The sequence below is a fragment of the Pinus tabuliformis genome, chromosome Q (genome assembly GCF_031772625.1).
Source record: "Pinus tabuliformis cultivar Carrire ecotype Pingquan chromosome Q, CPIR1, whole genome shotgun sequence".
Taxonomy (NCBI): domain Eukaryota; kingdom Viridiplantae; phylum Streptophyta; class Pinopsida; order Pinales; family Pinaceae; genus Pinus; species Pinus tabuliformis.
Genome location: NC_142296.1, coordinates 836,087,176 through 836,104,688, shown reverse-complemented (window position 1 = coordinate 836,104,688; position 17,513 = coordinate 836,087,176). Strand labels below are relative to the sequence as shown.

The following is a 17,513-nucleotide window of genomic DNA, read 5'->3' as shown; positions in this document are numbered from 1 at the left end:
AAATCACGACTCCCAAAGTCTTCTTCATGGATCCTTGTCAATCTTCAATTTTATCATAGTATCCATGTTATGTCATCAATGACAACCTTGTCATATAGAAGGTGTCACCATTGCTCTTCATCATCCCCAATCAATTTCTTCAAGTTACCTCATGATGACATCAACACTGCATTATGATCTTCAATACAACACTTCAATGTGTCTTCAATGAACTGCACCAAGTTCTGCACCAGCTCTAATAATAGTTCTGCACCTTCTTCAAATCTGGTCCAAGGTTAGCCCCAAAGATTACTTCAAGTTACCTCCAAAGGTCTGCACCAAACTTACCTCCAATCAATCCACTGTACAAGAGCTTCTATTTCTTCACTGCTTGCTTTAATTGCTTCACTGTCCAATGCTTGCTCCAATTACTTCTCTATCCAACGCTTTGCTCCAGACAATGCCTAATCCAGGCTTAAGACTGAGCCTCTTCAAATGACTGTAACAAATAGGTACAGGTCTCCACAGGTCAAAGAATAGGTGACAGTTGTTTGGATAGTCCACTGTTCATAAATCCTTAAGCGAGCTCCCACAGGTGGCCTTTAACTGCTTGTCAATGTCCTTAAGCAATCCTTCAATGCTGGAGAAGATCACAGTTCCAAGCTTGGTGTAGTTCTGTAGGTGTCTTACTTGCTGCAAAGACAAATGGTCCACAGGTGGTAGCTACAAGACTGAACTGTATGTTGTTCACAGTGATGAACCGAGCTTCTGAGCCTTCAATCTGAACTCCCTAAGAGACTGTACAGCTCACAGATCTGAGCTCACATAATGATGACAGGTCTGTAACTTGGTGCCAAAAATCTGAGCTCCAAAAGACTGAAATTTTGTGGTGTAAGAGCTGCAATAGGACACTGTTCAGCCTTCCGAGCTTCTACAGGAGTCTGGAGACCATGATCTGAGCTGTCCACAGTCCTAAACAACAAATCCAAGCTGTAAGGTAAATGAGAACAGGTTCGAAGTAATGTCCTGTCCACTGTTCCTTTACGCAGCTAGCTTATCACAGAAATATTCCTCCTCGGCCTCCTTAAATTTTCCCAAACACTAGACTACTAAGTCCTCTCGGCCTCCTTAAATTTGCCCAAACACTAGACTACGAAGTCCTCTCGGCCTCCTTACTGTTCTATATCTTTTCTCTGGAATGATCACCAAAAAATTGATGCAAGAATGAAGTGTTTAACATCATATTTATACACCAATTCACTCACCAAACCCAATAGACATGTATCTTAAGGGTAGGCCAACATGGGAGAGAAGCTCAGGTCGGCTTACTGACCAAAATTACACCATTAACTTGTAAAATCAATAACTTTCAATCCACTTGGAATTTCGGGCTGAGTAATAGCTCGTTGGAAAGGCAAAATTACGCTCTTCAAGATGGTGTAGGTGTCATTAAGGAATTTTGCCTCTAAGGTAGCAAAAATATTTTTTAATGTGACTGATTATTTATGAGTGCAGAAATGGAGGCAGGAAGAATGTCTTTGAGTGTTGGGCTTCTTCATGGTTTGATTTTTTCATTGATTGTCTTCATAATCATGTACTTGCCTTCTTCAACATAGAGTCACCATCATCATGTCCTTGATTGCCTTCTCCATCACCTTATCTTCTTCAACATAGGGTCACCATCATTATGTAGATAAAATGTGAACAGAATTGAAAAGAAAGAGATATAGCTCTCAGGTGTGGCCTGCACCTGGAGTCTACACTCACAAAACTTGAGAGATCACTCTCGTCCGCTCTATATGTCAATCAATCAAAGATTACATCATTAAATACAATACTAGGAAATAGGAAGTTGCACCCAAACCCCATAACTATAGGAACTAATCCTAAACTAGGGAGAAAGTTACAACAACGTAACTATTTTCTCCATTAATATCAAAATAATATTAATTATTCTCAACTCCCCCCTTAATGGAGAAAGGGTTCTCCTGGACTCCTAGCATCTTTCTAAACAATTCAAATTTCACTCGTGCAAGAGGCTTTGTAAAAATATCTGCCACATTGTCACAAGTTTTACAATATTCAACAACAATTTCTTTTGACTGTATTTTCTCTCTAACAAAATGGAATTGAGTGTCTATATGTTTGGTGTTTTTGTGAAACACTGGATTGTATGCTAATTTGATGGTGCTCTGGTTGTCGCTTTTGATAGAAGTGGGTTCCTTCTGTTCTTTTCCTGCATCTTTGAGAAGTCTCCTCAACCAGATCGCTTCACATGTTGCTGCACACAATGCTTGATACTCAGCTTCACATGATGACAAAGCTACAGTACTCTGTTTCTTGCTGCTCCATGCTATGACCCCGGAACCTATGTTGAATGCATAACCTGTGATGGACCTCCGATCATCCAGGTTACCTGCCCAGTCTGAGTCTGAAAAACCTGCTAGAGTAACATCAGATACATCAGTGTATAAAATACCAAAATGAACAGTACCACAAAGATACCTCAACACGCTTTTTGCTGCTGTCCAGTGACTTTCACGCGGTTTCGACATGAATTGGCTCAACACACTAACTGAGTATGCCAAGTCAAGTCTGGTTGTTGTAAGATATATCAGGCTGCCAACCAGCTGTCTGTACATTGTGGCATCTACCTCCTTAGTGCCATCGTCACTGCTCAATTTCAAATTTTGCTGCAAAGGTGTCGCTGCTGATCTACACCGATCCATCCCAAACTTTTCCAACAGATTTCTAGCATACTTCCCTTGGGTAAGAAAAGTTTGCCCAGTATCTCTGAATACTTCTAATCCCAGACAATAGTTAAGGCTTCCGAGATTTTTCATCTCAAAAACTTGTGCCATGAGCCTTTTGATTCCTCTGATTAAGTCATCTGCATTTCCTGTTAGAATCATATCATCCACATATATAGAAATCAAAATAATCTGCCCCTGATCATTGTACTTGGTATACAAATTTGGGTCATTTAAGCTTCTATGGAAACCATGCTCTATAAAGAAAGAATCAACTTTTTCATACCAAGACCTGGGAGCTTGCTTTAAACCATATAAAGCCTTTTTCAACCTACAAACAAGCTGTTCTTGCCCCTGTTTTACAAATCCTTCTGGCTGTACTAAGTAAATTTCTTCTTTTAAATCACCATTTAAAAATGCAGATTTAACATCTAGTTGGTGTAATTCCCAATTACATTAAGTAGCTAAAGCAATAAGTAATCTGATTGTATTTAGCTTTGCTACAGGTGCAAAAGTATCATCAAAATCAATACTTTCCTGCTGTGAGTATCCTTTTGCAACCAACCTAGCTTTTAACTTATCTATATTTCCATCTGCATTAATTTTGGGTTTAAACAGCCATTTACTTCCTATAGGTGTTTTGTTTTTAGGTAGCTCTACTAATTCCCAAGTATTATTTCTAAGAATTGATTCCATCTCCTCATTCATTGCAGCTCTCCATTCCTCAAATTGACTAGCTTCTTTATAATTAGAGGGCTCTATAATGTTCAAAAACTTTGACATCAATGCATAGTTTCTCAACTTCAGTGGTAATTGAGTCTTCCTACCTGACCTCCTTGGTGGGGGACTTACCTCAAATTTGTTTTCTTCTGCCATAATTGGGCCTGCTTTTTCATCTTCTTGCTGTTCTTCTTCATTCTGTTCTTTCTGCTCCTGTTCCTGCTCCCTTTCATCCTCGCTGCTTTCCTCCAACAGCAATGGAATGTGCCAATCATCTGCAACATCAGCTTTCCTTTCTTGTACCTGTTCATGAAAGACAACATCTCTACTTGCAAATGTCTTACGAGACTCAGGATTGAACAGTTTGTATGCTTTAAACTCTGTACCATAACCAACAAGGATACATTTTACTGCCTTAGGGTCTAGTTTCTTTCTATCAGCTTTGGGTACATGTGCAAATGCCTTTGACCCAAAGACTCTTAAATGGTTTACTGCTGGTTTAAATCCATATAAGGATTCAAAAGGGGTTTTGAAGCCAAGAAACCTTGTAGGACTTCTATTTTTCAAATATACAGCAATATTTATCGCTTCTGCCCAAAAAATATTAGATAGACCTTTACCTTGCAGCATGCTCCTTGCGCATTCCACCAAGGTTCTGTTTTTACGCTCTGCAACTCCGTTTTGCTGTGGTGTGTGCGGTACTGTATACTGCTGAACAATCCCGTGAGATTTGCAGTATTTCATGAATTCCTTTGATTTGTATTCTCCTCCTTGATCAGATCGGAGAATTTTAATACTTTTTCCAAACTGTTTTTCCACCAGGGTTTTGAAATCTATAAAACATTGGAAAGTCTGACTTTTCTTGTTTAAAAAATAAACCCATGAATACCTAGTGCAGTCATCAGTAAAAAACAAAAAATAGTATGCTCCCCCTAGCGACCTTGTCTGCATGGGACCACATACATCAGTGTGCACTAGCTCTAAGATTTCTGTTTGCCTCTTCCTATCATGCACAGGGAACTGTTCTCTGTGCATCTTTCCTAAGGCACAACCATCACAGTTTAATTGAATGTTACGAAAGATGGGGAGACCTTCGACCATACCTTTCTTCTGTAATAACATGAGATCCTGCATATTCAGATGACCAAACCTCTGATGCCAGAGTTGTTCAGCTGTCGACTCTCCTGCAACCATGGCTTGCTTTGATATACTTTTTGCATCCAATCTGTATAGGCTTCCAACTCGCATGCCTGTTGCAACAATTTCGTTCCTGCAATCCTTTATCACACAGTGAGTCTTGAAGAATTCGACATGCATATCTTGATCAGCCATCATGGATACAGATATCAGGTTTTTCTTTATTCCAGGTACATATAAAACATTTGAAAGGTGACTAATCTTTCCATTTGGTAACTTAACTGAAATCACCCCATGACCTTTAATCTGATATCCATTATCATCCCCTAGATATATTTTTGATCCATTTATAATTTCTTCAAGACTATCAAAAAATTCCTTATTACCTGTCATGTGAGAGGATGCTCCGGAATCGACATACCAGATGTCATCTTCATTCGACGCTGAAAGGGCACAGTCGACTGTGAACAGTCGAAATTCATGACTGAAGTCTTCTTCTTCAACAAAATATCCTCTGTGTTTTGGATTTACCAGTCTCCTCCTTGCCTCATCAGCCTGCTTCTTATAATAACAATCTCTCTGTATATGACCCTTCTTTCCACAATAAAAGCATTTCTTTTCAGAATGATTTGCAAGCATACCTTTATGACAGTGATTTTATGTGTTGTTCCTCCTTTCTGGACTGATTGCTGCTGTGACTGCTTCCCTTTAGATAATCGTCATTTTGCCACCAGCGCAAGATCGTCACTTTGGGGGTTCAGATTCAGGTTCTGTCGTCGCTCTTCCTCTTGCTGCAAGATCGCAATGAGATCATCAAACGTGGGTGTTTTCTCTCTTGCCGAGACTCCAGTGATGAAGGTTTGGAAATCATCACGCATCCCATTCATTGTAATTGCAACAAGATCTTCATCAGCCACCGCCACTCCAATGGCCCCCAATCCGTCTTTAACATCCTTGATTCGCGCAACAAATGCTGTAGCAGACTCCCTTTCGTCCATCCTCATAGAAAATAGCTTGCTTTTCAGAGCCAAAACTCTGTTTGCATTCTGGGTCTCATACAAACTTTTAATTTTCGTCCAAATCTCTGCGGACGTTTTACAGTCTCTGATGTGTGCAATGACATTGTCTTTCACAGACATCTTCAACAGGACTTTGGCCTTGTTTTCTCGTTTTTCCCAGTCTTCCTTCTGTGTGGTTGCAGTCAGCTTCTGCTCATCGCCTGTCACTATAGCCCAAGCGTTCGCACCTTCGAGCAAGGTCTGGATCTTAAACTTCCAATTCGTGAAGTTAGACCCGTTGAGTTTACCAGATTCATTAAGGTAAGATTCCATCGTATTACTCATTGTGAATCTACTTAACAACAACAAAAACAATACCTGTCAGATGGATCTGTCACCTCTGCCACCGATCTACAGTGTCTGGCACTCCCGCTCCAATGAGCAAATTCGGCGTTTTCAACACAGCCGAAACAATGATCTGATCACAATTGATCCGATCCACCTCTCCCGGATTGATCTGCCACTTTGCCGATCCTGCTCTCCCTGCAGATCGCCAAACAAAGTCGAGGTTTCCCGCAGATCACCTCTGGCGCTTTCCCGATCTGTCTCTCCCGGACGGATTTGCAACTCCACCGATCTGCACCGTTTGCAAACGAAGTTCACACTATTCACAGATCCCTTGGCGCTACCCTGAGCGAAAAATCCGCGCTAATTAAAAATTGTTGTAAGTCTCTTAATTGGCGCGATTTTCCCGGTAAAATCCCGCGCTAATCGGGCTTTCTGGTGCGTTGGCGCGATTTATCCCTTAAAATCCGCGCTAATCAGGCTTCTGGCGCGACTGTCAGCGCAAAATCCGCGCTAATCCGCCTTTCCACTCAGATTTTTTTTTTTTTTTTTCTGAGTCCGAGCCAAGTGTTCTGCAGTCCACCTGCTCAATTGAGCACAGAGCTCTCGTGTACACACAGCCACAAAGGCACTTCAAGCCACACAGGCTATTCCAGCCACACAGGGAATTCCACCACACAGGTGACAAAAGATCAGGCTCACTCAAGCTGAGCTTTGATACCAAGATAAAATGTGAACAGAATTGAAAAGAAAGAGATATAGCTCTCAGGTGTGGCCTGCACCTGGAGTCTACACTCACAAAACTTGAGAGATCACTCTCGTCCGCTCTATATGTCAATCAATCAAAGATTACATCATTAAATACAATACTAGGAAATAGGAAGTTGCACCCAAACCCCATAACTATAGGAACTAATCCTAAACTAGGGAGAAAGTTACAACAACATAACTATTTTCTCCATTAATATCAAAATAATATTAATTATTCTCAACTTATGTAGTCTTCATTATCAAACTTCACATCATTGGAGGTTTGTCATCAAATCATCAAGTGTGGTCCACATAAGTCATCATGTAGTCTTTTATCATAGACATGTCATCATAGTCCAGTCATCCAATGTATGTCTTCTAGACCTTCATCAAGTACAGTGATATGGTAGTCTTTCATTATGATCATCAAGATACATGATTGACACTTCATTTGTTTCTTGACAACCTAAACAAGAGTTGTTTTCATCCTCTGGCATCTTCAAGAATATTTGTCAACCCGGCCATTGCCATGATTGACATCAACTATTGACATCATTGACAACCTAGATTAACAACAACCTTTTGGAGATAAATTTCGACCTCCTCTTTCTGACTCTCCGGAACTGGAAACTCCCCCATAATACTGCTATGCTACCCCCCTGCTACCTGCTACTCACCCACTGGCTCGATCTCCATTGCTGAATCATTTCTGCTACTGAGAATTCGAACTGCCTAGGCAACTGATTATTTTCATTGGTGTGTTTTCCATCTACCCATCGACCTCTTCTTATAATCTCCAGTTGAGACTCCAACGGCCACGATTAAAACTTAATCGATGGTTGAGATCATGTCTAAGTCGATCTGTGTTAGTTTCTGGAGAATTTTCACCTTTTTCAATTAATTACTATTAATTAACAATTTTTCATTAGTTAGACTAACTATGGTCAATTAATCTAATTGAACCATCTCTAGGTAGAATTTCCAGAAACGATTTCTGGGATTTGGAGAACTCATGTATTTTAGCCTCTTCACAAAGTCTCAAGACTAGAACACCATCTGATACTATAAAAACTAACACTTCCTGCATCCTATGCAATTCTTGCTGCTTGAATATCTTGATTCTTAGCAGTCGTGTTTTTTTTTCAGATTTTACTATATTGTAGACACTGCTGGCATTCGCACTTGAATAGACCCAAGGCTTGCATTCAAAATTGTTTGAATTTTGTTCCATCTGTGTGTTTATGTTTATCAAATTTTTGTGTCCAGCTCAATTTTGGCCATTTTAAAATTTGGACATTGGTTCAAGATTTTTTTACCTGGATATAATGCGATATATCTATAGTATAGTAATAATTATTATTAAAGATTTGTAAATTTGCAATGCGGTATGGTTTTGATTCTTGAGCAAGTGATTTAGTATGTTATTGATGTTTGCAGGACCATCGCCAGTTTAACCAAAGGTATTATGAGTTCCTTGATTACTTTCAGGCACCTGATGGACCAATATTTTTAAAAGTCTGTGGTGAATATTCTTGTGATGGCATTACGAATGACTATATGGCAGTAAGTAAATTCCCTTGTAAACTGCCAAAGGTTATTATATTAAGACATTTCCTTTATTATGATGTTTGTTTGAGATGGATGTTTTATGAGTGCTCCATTTGCTGAATTGGGTACATTTAATATATCACAAATGATTGTTTATTCTGTTTCATGACTTGGGCATAGAATCATGGGAAGAAAATATATTTTTTGAAATCATACCTTCTTAATACTTATACAGAAAACATATAAGTACAAGCATAGAGAGACGATGTACCTTATTGCGGTCCTGAAATAAGGTTAGAGTGAGCCATAGCAGAGATATCCTTGGCATTATTTAACGACAAAATCCCTTTAGCTCTAGTTTGGGTAGATAACTCATCAAATGCCATATTTTAAAAGGACTCACTAGATCCTAGCAAACCTTCAAAAGCATAGTAGACTTTAGATATGATAAGATAATTTTATGAATGTCCAACAAATGACCACTAAAGAAGGTCAATGGGACTGCTGGGTAGAAATGATGTCAAAACAGAGTGGGAGTGCTAACATGGCTCCTATGAAAAACAAGACGCAGAAGGTATGGTCTAATGATTAATCTAAACCCTGAAAGGCCAAGCTTTGAAAATGGAAAGCTGTTCCTGGAGAAAGATGTACAAAATGGATGCATCCAAAATTTTTAATATGATAATGCTACGAGCATATCATGACCTGCTAGATTTATCTCTCTTATCATCCAAATTCAAATGGAGAAAGCTCAATATAGATGACTGTTTGGAGGAAGAGCTAGAGGGGGAGCTGGACTGCATATTGTGCTGCTACCTGGAAGAGGTGGCCAGCTAATGGGGTTTGGGTGATCTCATGTGACCACTGTTGTGGAATATGGTTTGGCAAAGCCATTGAGGTCTCTAGGAAGCAGGGATTGTCCTCTGGGCCTGAACTGATCTAAAGTCAGAAGTCGGGCTGCTATCAATTTGTCTCTTGGTGCCCCTAGCAAATGGGAGCTTTGAGAACAAGGGAGTGATCCTACGAGTGGAAACTGGTTTGAGATGTGGCTGAATGATATGCGACCGGAGTTTGAGGACCCCCTACATGTTTTAGGCAAGACATCTTTGGGTGGGTTATCCAAAGAAACTGGAGAGTCTATGGCTTTTTGAATAGACAACGGAACCATCCTCAGATCTTATAGTATATGGGGTCATGGAAGCTGAAGTGTTACTTTGTCTTCACTTACTGAAGATGGCATAACTTGTAGATGTTGTCTGATTGGTTAATCTGGTATTCCACCTCCACCCAAAGTTTATGCGTATCCACACTAAACTAGTCAAGGGGAACACAAATCACGTGCTTCCAAACTAGTTGAGGGGAACACAATGATGAAGTGTGGAATGAGGTCAGACAATGTGTCTATTCCTTGTCTCCAAGAAATGCTCAGTGTAGTAGGAGATGTTCTGACATGAATACCAAACCAACCATTAAATAAGATGCAAAAGGCCACAATACTAACTCAACATGAGGGATATACAATCGTCAGGGAAGCAACATGCTAGTGAATGACTCCCTTCAGGAGTGAATTAAACTTACCTTGCACAATATTCTAACCTTGCTTAGTGTAGGGGCATTCCCAAACAATATGTTTAATTGTCTTTGGTCTTCCACAATGCCGGCACATGTTATTTGTTAAATCAATTAGGCTAATCTGAACCTGGTAGGTAAACCTCAATATGCAACAAATCGCTGTAGATTATATTATCCACTGAAATTCCTTATTCAAACTAACCCATCTCTTGTTCAAAATTGGAGCCGATGTGGCTTACCTATGCATGAGTAGATAGAGTTTCCTGGGTTTCTACCAAAAATTAGTTTTACCATATGCCCATTATCAATCCCTCCAAGCACAGCCACATAGGAATCTGTTGAATTTTTGTAGCTATGGTCAGTCTTCATATGAAAGAAATGATAAATACCAATGTATACTTCAAGTCGGCTTCAAAAGAAGAAAAAAATGAATATTGAATTTTGTCTCCAAAATGTAAGGTCAGCTCTAACTGCGTAAGTTGGCCCAGCCCAAGGGATATTCCCATTGGGGCACTCTAATCTACTATATATACTCCATTCGTCCTCCTCCATTTGCACCAATTCGGATTACCATCTTCTATTGGCTTTGTTCACACGTGGGAGACTAAAGAGGACGAATCTGAGGCAGAATAGAAGAATGAATTCTGAGGCAGTAGACTTATCATTTCATATGCCCATTATCAATCCCTCCAAGCATAGCTACATAGGAATCTGTTGAATTTTTGTAGCTATGGTCGGTCTTCATATGAAATAAATGATAAATACCAATGTATACTTGAAGTCTGCTTCAAAAGAAGAAAAAAATGAATTTTGAATTTTGAATTTTGTCTCCAGAATGTAAGGTCAGCTCTAACTGCTTAAGTTGGCCCAGCCCAAGGGACATGCCCATTGGGGCACTCTAATCTACTATATATAGTATATACTCCATTCGTACTCCTCCATTTGCACCAATTCGGATCACCATCTTCTATTGGCTTTGTTCACACGTGGGAGACTAAAGAGGACGAGTCTGAGGCAGAATAGAAGAATGAATTCTGAGGCAGTAGACTTATCATTTCATTGGGCAGCGGACCGAAGTTTCTAAGGAAAGTGCAGGAGGCCAAAATTTCTCAGTTTGACCAGGTGACTTGGGTTTGGTTACTGGTCAATTTGACTTTTTTTAATTGGAAAGTTCAGATTGTATCTCTTGTTGAATTGGACAATTTTTGTAAGGAAAGGTTGCTGGGTTTTTCCCTGGTTACGGTTTTCCTAGGATAAATTTTGTCTCTTGTGCTTGGCTGTCTCTTCATGATTCTACTATTATGATTGTCTTTATTGTTGAAGATTTCCTATTTACAGTTGCGTAATGATGAAGTGATACAAGATAAATTATTAAAGAAATCCTTGGAAGTAATTATCAGTCTAGGAAATCATGAAAGCTCAACAGAATCCACTCACTTTAGTCAAATCCTTCATTGCAATGAGTTAGTACAACTCTCTGAGATTATCTCTATTAGAAATTAGTAGATCCTTGGTACGCACTAAGTGTCTTCATTTTGTTCATGTCCCTCAATTAGAGTCCCATAAATCTTTTCAGATGAAGACTCCCTTCTTAGCCTTTTATCCTATAATGTTGGGAATGCATTGTTCTTGGAATTTCCATTTTTGAATAGGTCAAGAAAAAATATCCCATCCTCTCCTATTCCCTAGATGGCCTCTATCACCTCCAAAATTGTACTCGATGCTAAAATCTCTAACCCACAAGGCACAACCCAATATGGAACTACTAGGATGATCACAACTATCACTCAAGTAACCGATCCTTTTCAATTTAGGCTGACTCTCCTCTGGCTCAAGGGGGTATCCCTAGTAGGATTTACTAAAGCTAAGCAATAAGGCACATAGTGAAGTGAGTGTAGCTTTAGTAAAACAATGTTTTTGGTATTTTAGGATATAAAAGAGGTGATGGGAGGAAATAGAATTTAGTGCCAAATCCAACAAGGGCAATGGAGTCAAGGGGAATCGAATTGGGGCTTATGGGGTTAAGAAATACTTCTTCAGAATGTCTTGTTAACCCCCATTTCAATAGGGGTACATATGTGCAAGAACAAAGCTCAAAGCTTCAAAGCCTTAAGCTTCAAATCTCCTCTTTTGCTCTAGCAAGTGTGTAGGACTAGTCATGTGCTTAAGGTAGTCCGTTATGTTTGAATACCAATCCTTCTGTTCGAACTATTTTGTTATTGCATTGACCATGGCATTAGGTTGATCTTGAAGTCCTTATGCCTTTACCTTATGCTAACGACTTTGCCAATCATTGTCCCTTAATAATCTTGGTTGGCCTAATCTCTATATCATATTCTTGTAGTTTTGAAACCCATTTGCCTCTTGTTCTCTGTTTCTGCAAAATCTAGCAGGTCTAGTGTAAAGCCCCACTAGGTAGAACCAGACCTTAGGGCAATAAGAGAATCGGTTTCCACTGTCACCTCATCAACTTTTTTCTTGCTCTTTAATGGTATTTGACCACAAGGGAGGCCTCCCTAGATGCTCACTTAAAGGATATTCAATGATAATGGCTCAAGGTGAATAATATGAAGTCTACAGCGTGGGATATAGTACAAGTAGAGCCTACAGGGCCTAAATAATCAATGCCAAAGTTATAGTACTCTATTCCTAGACCGGTTATAGGGCTGTTATAAGTTAGGGTTTTGCGGATTTTCAATAATGAGGCATGCAATTGTTAGTTTATGTAGCTCATACAAGTGTTCTATTCTTAAATGGTGTCTATGAGACTAAGGAACACAAGAGGATTAATTATCTCCAATACCCAGAAAAAGTTTCTAAAGAAAAAATGTCTTAATCATCTAGAAACTCACACGGATTGACTGGGAAATAATCTGAGCCCTTGATTAAGTTTTGATCTTGGCCGTTGGAGATCCAACAGGAGATTATACGAAGAAGTCGATGGGTAGATGGACAACTCACTTGTGAGACACGTGTGGAGTTTGATTTCCTTGGAGAGTTCGATTTTTCCAAATAGCCAACAGTTGTTGGAAGAGTTAGAGCTTTAGAAGGAAGCAGAGACAGTGAGGGGCAGGGATAGTGAGCCGAAGGAAGTTTTCCAGATCCTGTGAAGTGCATTGCAGAGAAGCAGAAAGAGCCATAGTGAGGTTGACGCAGGGGCTGTGCAGAAGCCTCTAGAGGCAATTCGATTTTGCTAGAGAGTTGGATTTCAGTGCCAGAGGTCGGGAAAGTGTTCCAGAAGGCTGGAGAGACAATTTCTTAGCCAGTGGCAAACAGGATGGCTACAGGAGTAGCTAATTCAGACAGAGTGGAAGGGATTGCACAAGGATGATGCAGGCCTGTGCATACGCTGTTTGGACTTCTCACTTAGAGTTGCAGTATGAGCTCAGATTGCTAGTGGGGGTGAGGAAAATTCCTCAAAATATTTTTGCTAGTGATTTAGGATTGCCAGTTTTCTGCATCCAGATTGTACTCAGAATTTCTCATTGTTGTATAATAATAAAAACCCTCAGTTGCTGCACCGATTTTCCCTCATTGGGTTTTTCTAGGGACTTTTGTCCAAAAATAATTGTGTTAATCTTTGATGTGTGTGTGCTAGCATATTTTTCAGTTTCCAACGCTATTATTTTTTGTAGTTTTATTTTTGAAAGTTGTAGTTTGATTTATTTAGTATTTTCCGTAGCAAATAAATTGTTAAATTAATTAACAATTAGAAGAATAATTTCCAGTTGCTGCAATAGGATTTCAGTGAAGAAATTTTCACATAACTGAGCTTTTTGTTGAGCCAATCCTTGTGTATGGTCTATTTTGTGTGATGGTTTTCTGATATATATTGGTGCTCTGAATATATTAATAAAGTTAACCAATTGATTAAAAATAGGTAAATACTGATTCACTCCCCTCTCATTGTTTCCAACAGTGTGTTATGCAGAACACCTTCCTCTCTAAGAGGGAGTGTTAGTTTATGTAGCTCAGACAAGTGTTCTAGTCTCAGATGGTGTCTATGAGACTAAGGAACACAAGAGGATTAATTATCTCCAATACCTAGAATTTTTTTTAAGGAAAATTGTCTTAATTAGATTTAATTAGCCAATTTAATTATTCTCCTAAGTCTAACTTAGGAAAGTGGTTAATTAATTGAGATTAATTGAGACATCCATTTTCCTCTAGTTCTAGAAAAATCTTTTCATAGAGTCATGATGATCTTAGCCATCGATTGGAGATAGATCGTCGCTGTTGATTGCTCAACAAGAGAGGAGATTGATGGGGTCTTTGGAGATCATTCGAACAAGTAGGTTTGCAGTGATAGTATGGACACAATGATAGCTTGGAGGACACTAGCAGTGGGATTTTTGTAGGAGAAATTGAGGAGAGTATTTCTGGAGAAATTCTTCATATAGATTCTAGTTTTCTGAGAGAAGGAATGAGGCCGAATAATTTATGCAGAGGGCAGCCAATTCAGCGAGTGCAAATTGCCAATTTATCTAGTGTGAGTTGTCAGAGGCTTGATTTTATTGCTAGTTGCCAAATCTATTTCTTGCAAGCAGTGCGAGTGGGTTTTTGGAGTAGCTAGAGGTAGAGAAATTTGCTGATTTGATTTTCCGGAGGTAGTGCGAGCTTCAGAGAGAGCCAATGCACATTTCTTGTGGCCAGTGCAAATTACTAGAGGAGGTGTGAGTTGCATAGAGAGGGTCGAGTTGGTTTGGAGAAGGAAATCCTGGATTTCCAGTTTGATTTTGCCAATAGAAGTGAAGGAAAAATATTGCCAAAGCTTTGCTAGTAAGTGGCAAGTAGTATATGTACTCCTTGATTTGCTGAAGAATTAATAATATAAACCCTCATCTGTGGAACTGATTTTCCCCACACTAGGGTTTTTTCTAGGGACAATTTGTCCAAAAATATCGGTTTATATTATTTTCTGTGTGATAATTTCTCAGTTCCTATGATTTAATTTTGGTGAAGTTGCAATACTGTTTTATTCAGTATTTGCCATAAATAATTTACAAAAGACAAATAATCTTTTAAAGATAGGGGAATATTAATCAGTTAATTGTTGATTTCTGGTAGCATCAGATGTGTTCTAAGTCTCAAATTTTGCAGGGAGGTTTGGGCACATGTATTCCAAAGAACCCAGAAAGCATTTTGGGAAATTCCACCTAGAAACAGTGTTATTAAAATAATTAATTATTTTTAATAGTTCCCTAAGTCTAAACTTAGGAAAATAAAATAATTAAAGGTTTTTAATGTAAACTGTGGGTGTAAATTCTAGAAGAAGAAGAGGATCAAGCAGAAATGATCTTAGCCATTGATTAGCTTCTAATTTGGGTCGTTGAATGTCAACGAGGAGATTATTTAAGGAGGCTTGAGGGTCATTTGGAAATACAGAGAGAAAGAGAGTTCATAAGATCAAATTTCTGAAGCAGAGCAGTTGCCGAGAGAATTTTGATAGTGAGCTTTTGCAGTGAGGGGCAGAGATAGTATCTGGAAGAAGGGAGTTTTCCTGGGCCGGAGAGTACGAGGCAGAGAGGACAGAACGATGTCCAGAGAGAGGCAGATGCTGGTCCACACAGAGCTGACGCAATGGCAGCACATGCCTTAGAGGGAGATCGAATTTCTGTTGAGGAAATCAAGTTTTAGTAGCCGGGAGCCAGGGTGTGAGACCAGGAGGCAAAGTTTCGGATTTTCCAGCCAACAGAGGGTCTAGAGAAGGAGCAATGTGATACCCAGCAGGGGTGATGCAGGAACTGTGTGGGAGTTACGCAGTTCTGCGCAGAGGGTACGTAGAGGCTCCAGTTCAGTGTGATCAGACTCAGATTCTCCCAGTGACAGGTGAGAGCATTTCACCATTCGTTTTGTCTAGTTTATCTCTATATCGGATTGCTAGTTGAGCATCCAAGGAATTGTACTCAGATTAACTATTGCATAATAATAAAAACCCTCAGATCTGATGCACCAGTTTTCCCGCATTGGGTTTTTTGGGGACATTTGTCCAAAAAATATTGTCACTTGTGTGTATCTTTCTCTATTGTTCTGTTCTTGTTTTGGGCAAATTAATTAATTAAGTAAAGACTGCAATTGTATTAGCTTCGATATTTGCTGTAGGAAGGAGTGAATAATTTGTTTCAGTAATTAACAAATAGGAGAAGTTTAATTAGTTGTTGCAGTAGTAGATTTGGGTGGGATTCTCGAATTTTCACATGGTATCAAAGCAGTGCAGGTGAAGCAAGAAGAATAGTGCCAGAGAACCCAGCGCTGAGCAGAAGAGGGAGATCGAAAAAGTTGCAGGAGGCAGTAGTTTGAAATCCTAGAAGGTTTGCGTAGTCCTAGCCGGAGGGCTGATTTTCGAGGCAATCTCTCTCAGATTGAGTCGACAACGAGATGGGCTACCACATCGAAAACTTGTCGTGGCAGAGGGAGCAGTGTTGAAGTCTCAGCGTGAGGAGCTGGTGGGATGCAATTTTTCTGTAGGCTGTTTTGCTAGGCAGAAAGCTGTTAGAAGAGAAGAGAAGCACAGTTAGGGAACTTTTCCTCAGTAAGACTTCCCGCCAAGAAGCCCATTTTCTTATATTGGCTTAGCTGCAGCAGTAAGAACCAGAGGAGATTTTCAACATTTTTCAGTGGCATAGATGGCAACCAGTGGATTGAGGGATCAGGATAGATTGGACGGAGCATCCAACTATGTTATCTGGAAGGCAAGGATGTCATTCCTTCTAGATGAGCATGCCCTCTAGACATATGTCGACAGCGTGGTGGTTGTGCTTGCAGATGCAGATCCGTTGAAGAAGTACCGAGTAGAGACGGTGAAGGCAAAGTGTATGATCCTCGACGGAGTGAAGGATCACGTGGTCTGTCACATCACTAGCAGAGGGACTGCTAAGGAGATGTGGGATGTGTTGTCTACGTTGTATCAGGGATCTTCCAAGTAGCGGAAGATGTACCTTGAGCATAAACTAAGATATGCTCAAATGCAGAAGCGGGAGCATGTGGATCCATTCCTCACGAAGCTTTAGGAGACCCGTGATGAGTTATTTGTTGTGGGGACTACACCTCAAGACTTAGAGTTGGTTAGACTGGTCCACAATTCTGTCTCAGATGAGTGGCAAGTCTTTGTCCAAAGTATCTTGGGTAGGGCGACTTTGCCGAATTGAGATGAGATGTGGGCAACTCTCAAGCAAGAGGAGCTGAGGAGAGACTTGGTCAAGTGTAAACTTGACGGAAGCAACAGTAGTGGGTCGAAGCCCAAGGAGGAGGATAATGCAGCCCTTGCATCGAAGGGATAGCAGGAGCAGCAGAGACGTAAGAAGGACGTCTCGAAGATAAAGTGCTTCAGGTGTGGTGAGATGGGTCACTATGCAACACAATGTCCTCCTAGGAAGAAGGACAAAGATTGAGAAGCACGATCTGAAAGCTGCGCTCGCGAAGATCAAGGAGAAGGAGTTCGCCATGATAGCTGAGATACCTCCAGGAGGGAGGTGGGCTGATTTGGAGCTGTAGTTCGAAAGAGCTACAAATGGGAAGGATCCTTGAGGAGCCCACCTCTTAGATCAATTCCTTGCTACGGGAGCCCATATCAGAAGTACCATGATGGACTAGTGTCGGATGGTGCCAAGGAGTGTTAGAGAGACAGTTGCAGTGTTTAGGAGAGCCAAAGACTGAACAATGCAGAGCAGAGTTGGTAGTAGTGCAGATGGCATAGAGTAGAGGTCAACAGCAG

At 40.1% G+C, this 17,513-nt stretch overlaps 1 protein-coding gene across 2 annotated transcripts in view; it reads left to right on the top strand.

Annotated features, from left to right (window-relative positions):
* The window catches only part of LOC149222193 (putative serine protease EDA2), a 467,080-nt gene that overhangs the window by 56,615 nt on the left and 392,952 nt on the right, over window positions 1-17,513 (top strand). For both annotated transcript variants that reach the window (XM_089385308.1, XM_089385307.1), the window contains exon 2: window positions 8,117-8,242. In XM_089385308.1, coding sequence (XP_089241434.1) covers window positions 8,117-8,242 — 126 coding nt within the window. The remainder of the gene's footprint in view (window positions 1-8,116; window positions 8,243-17,513) is intronic.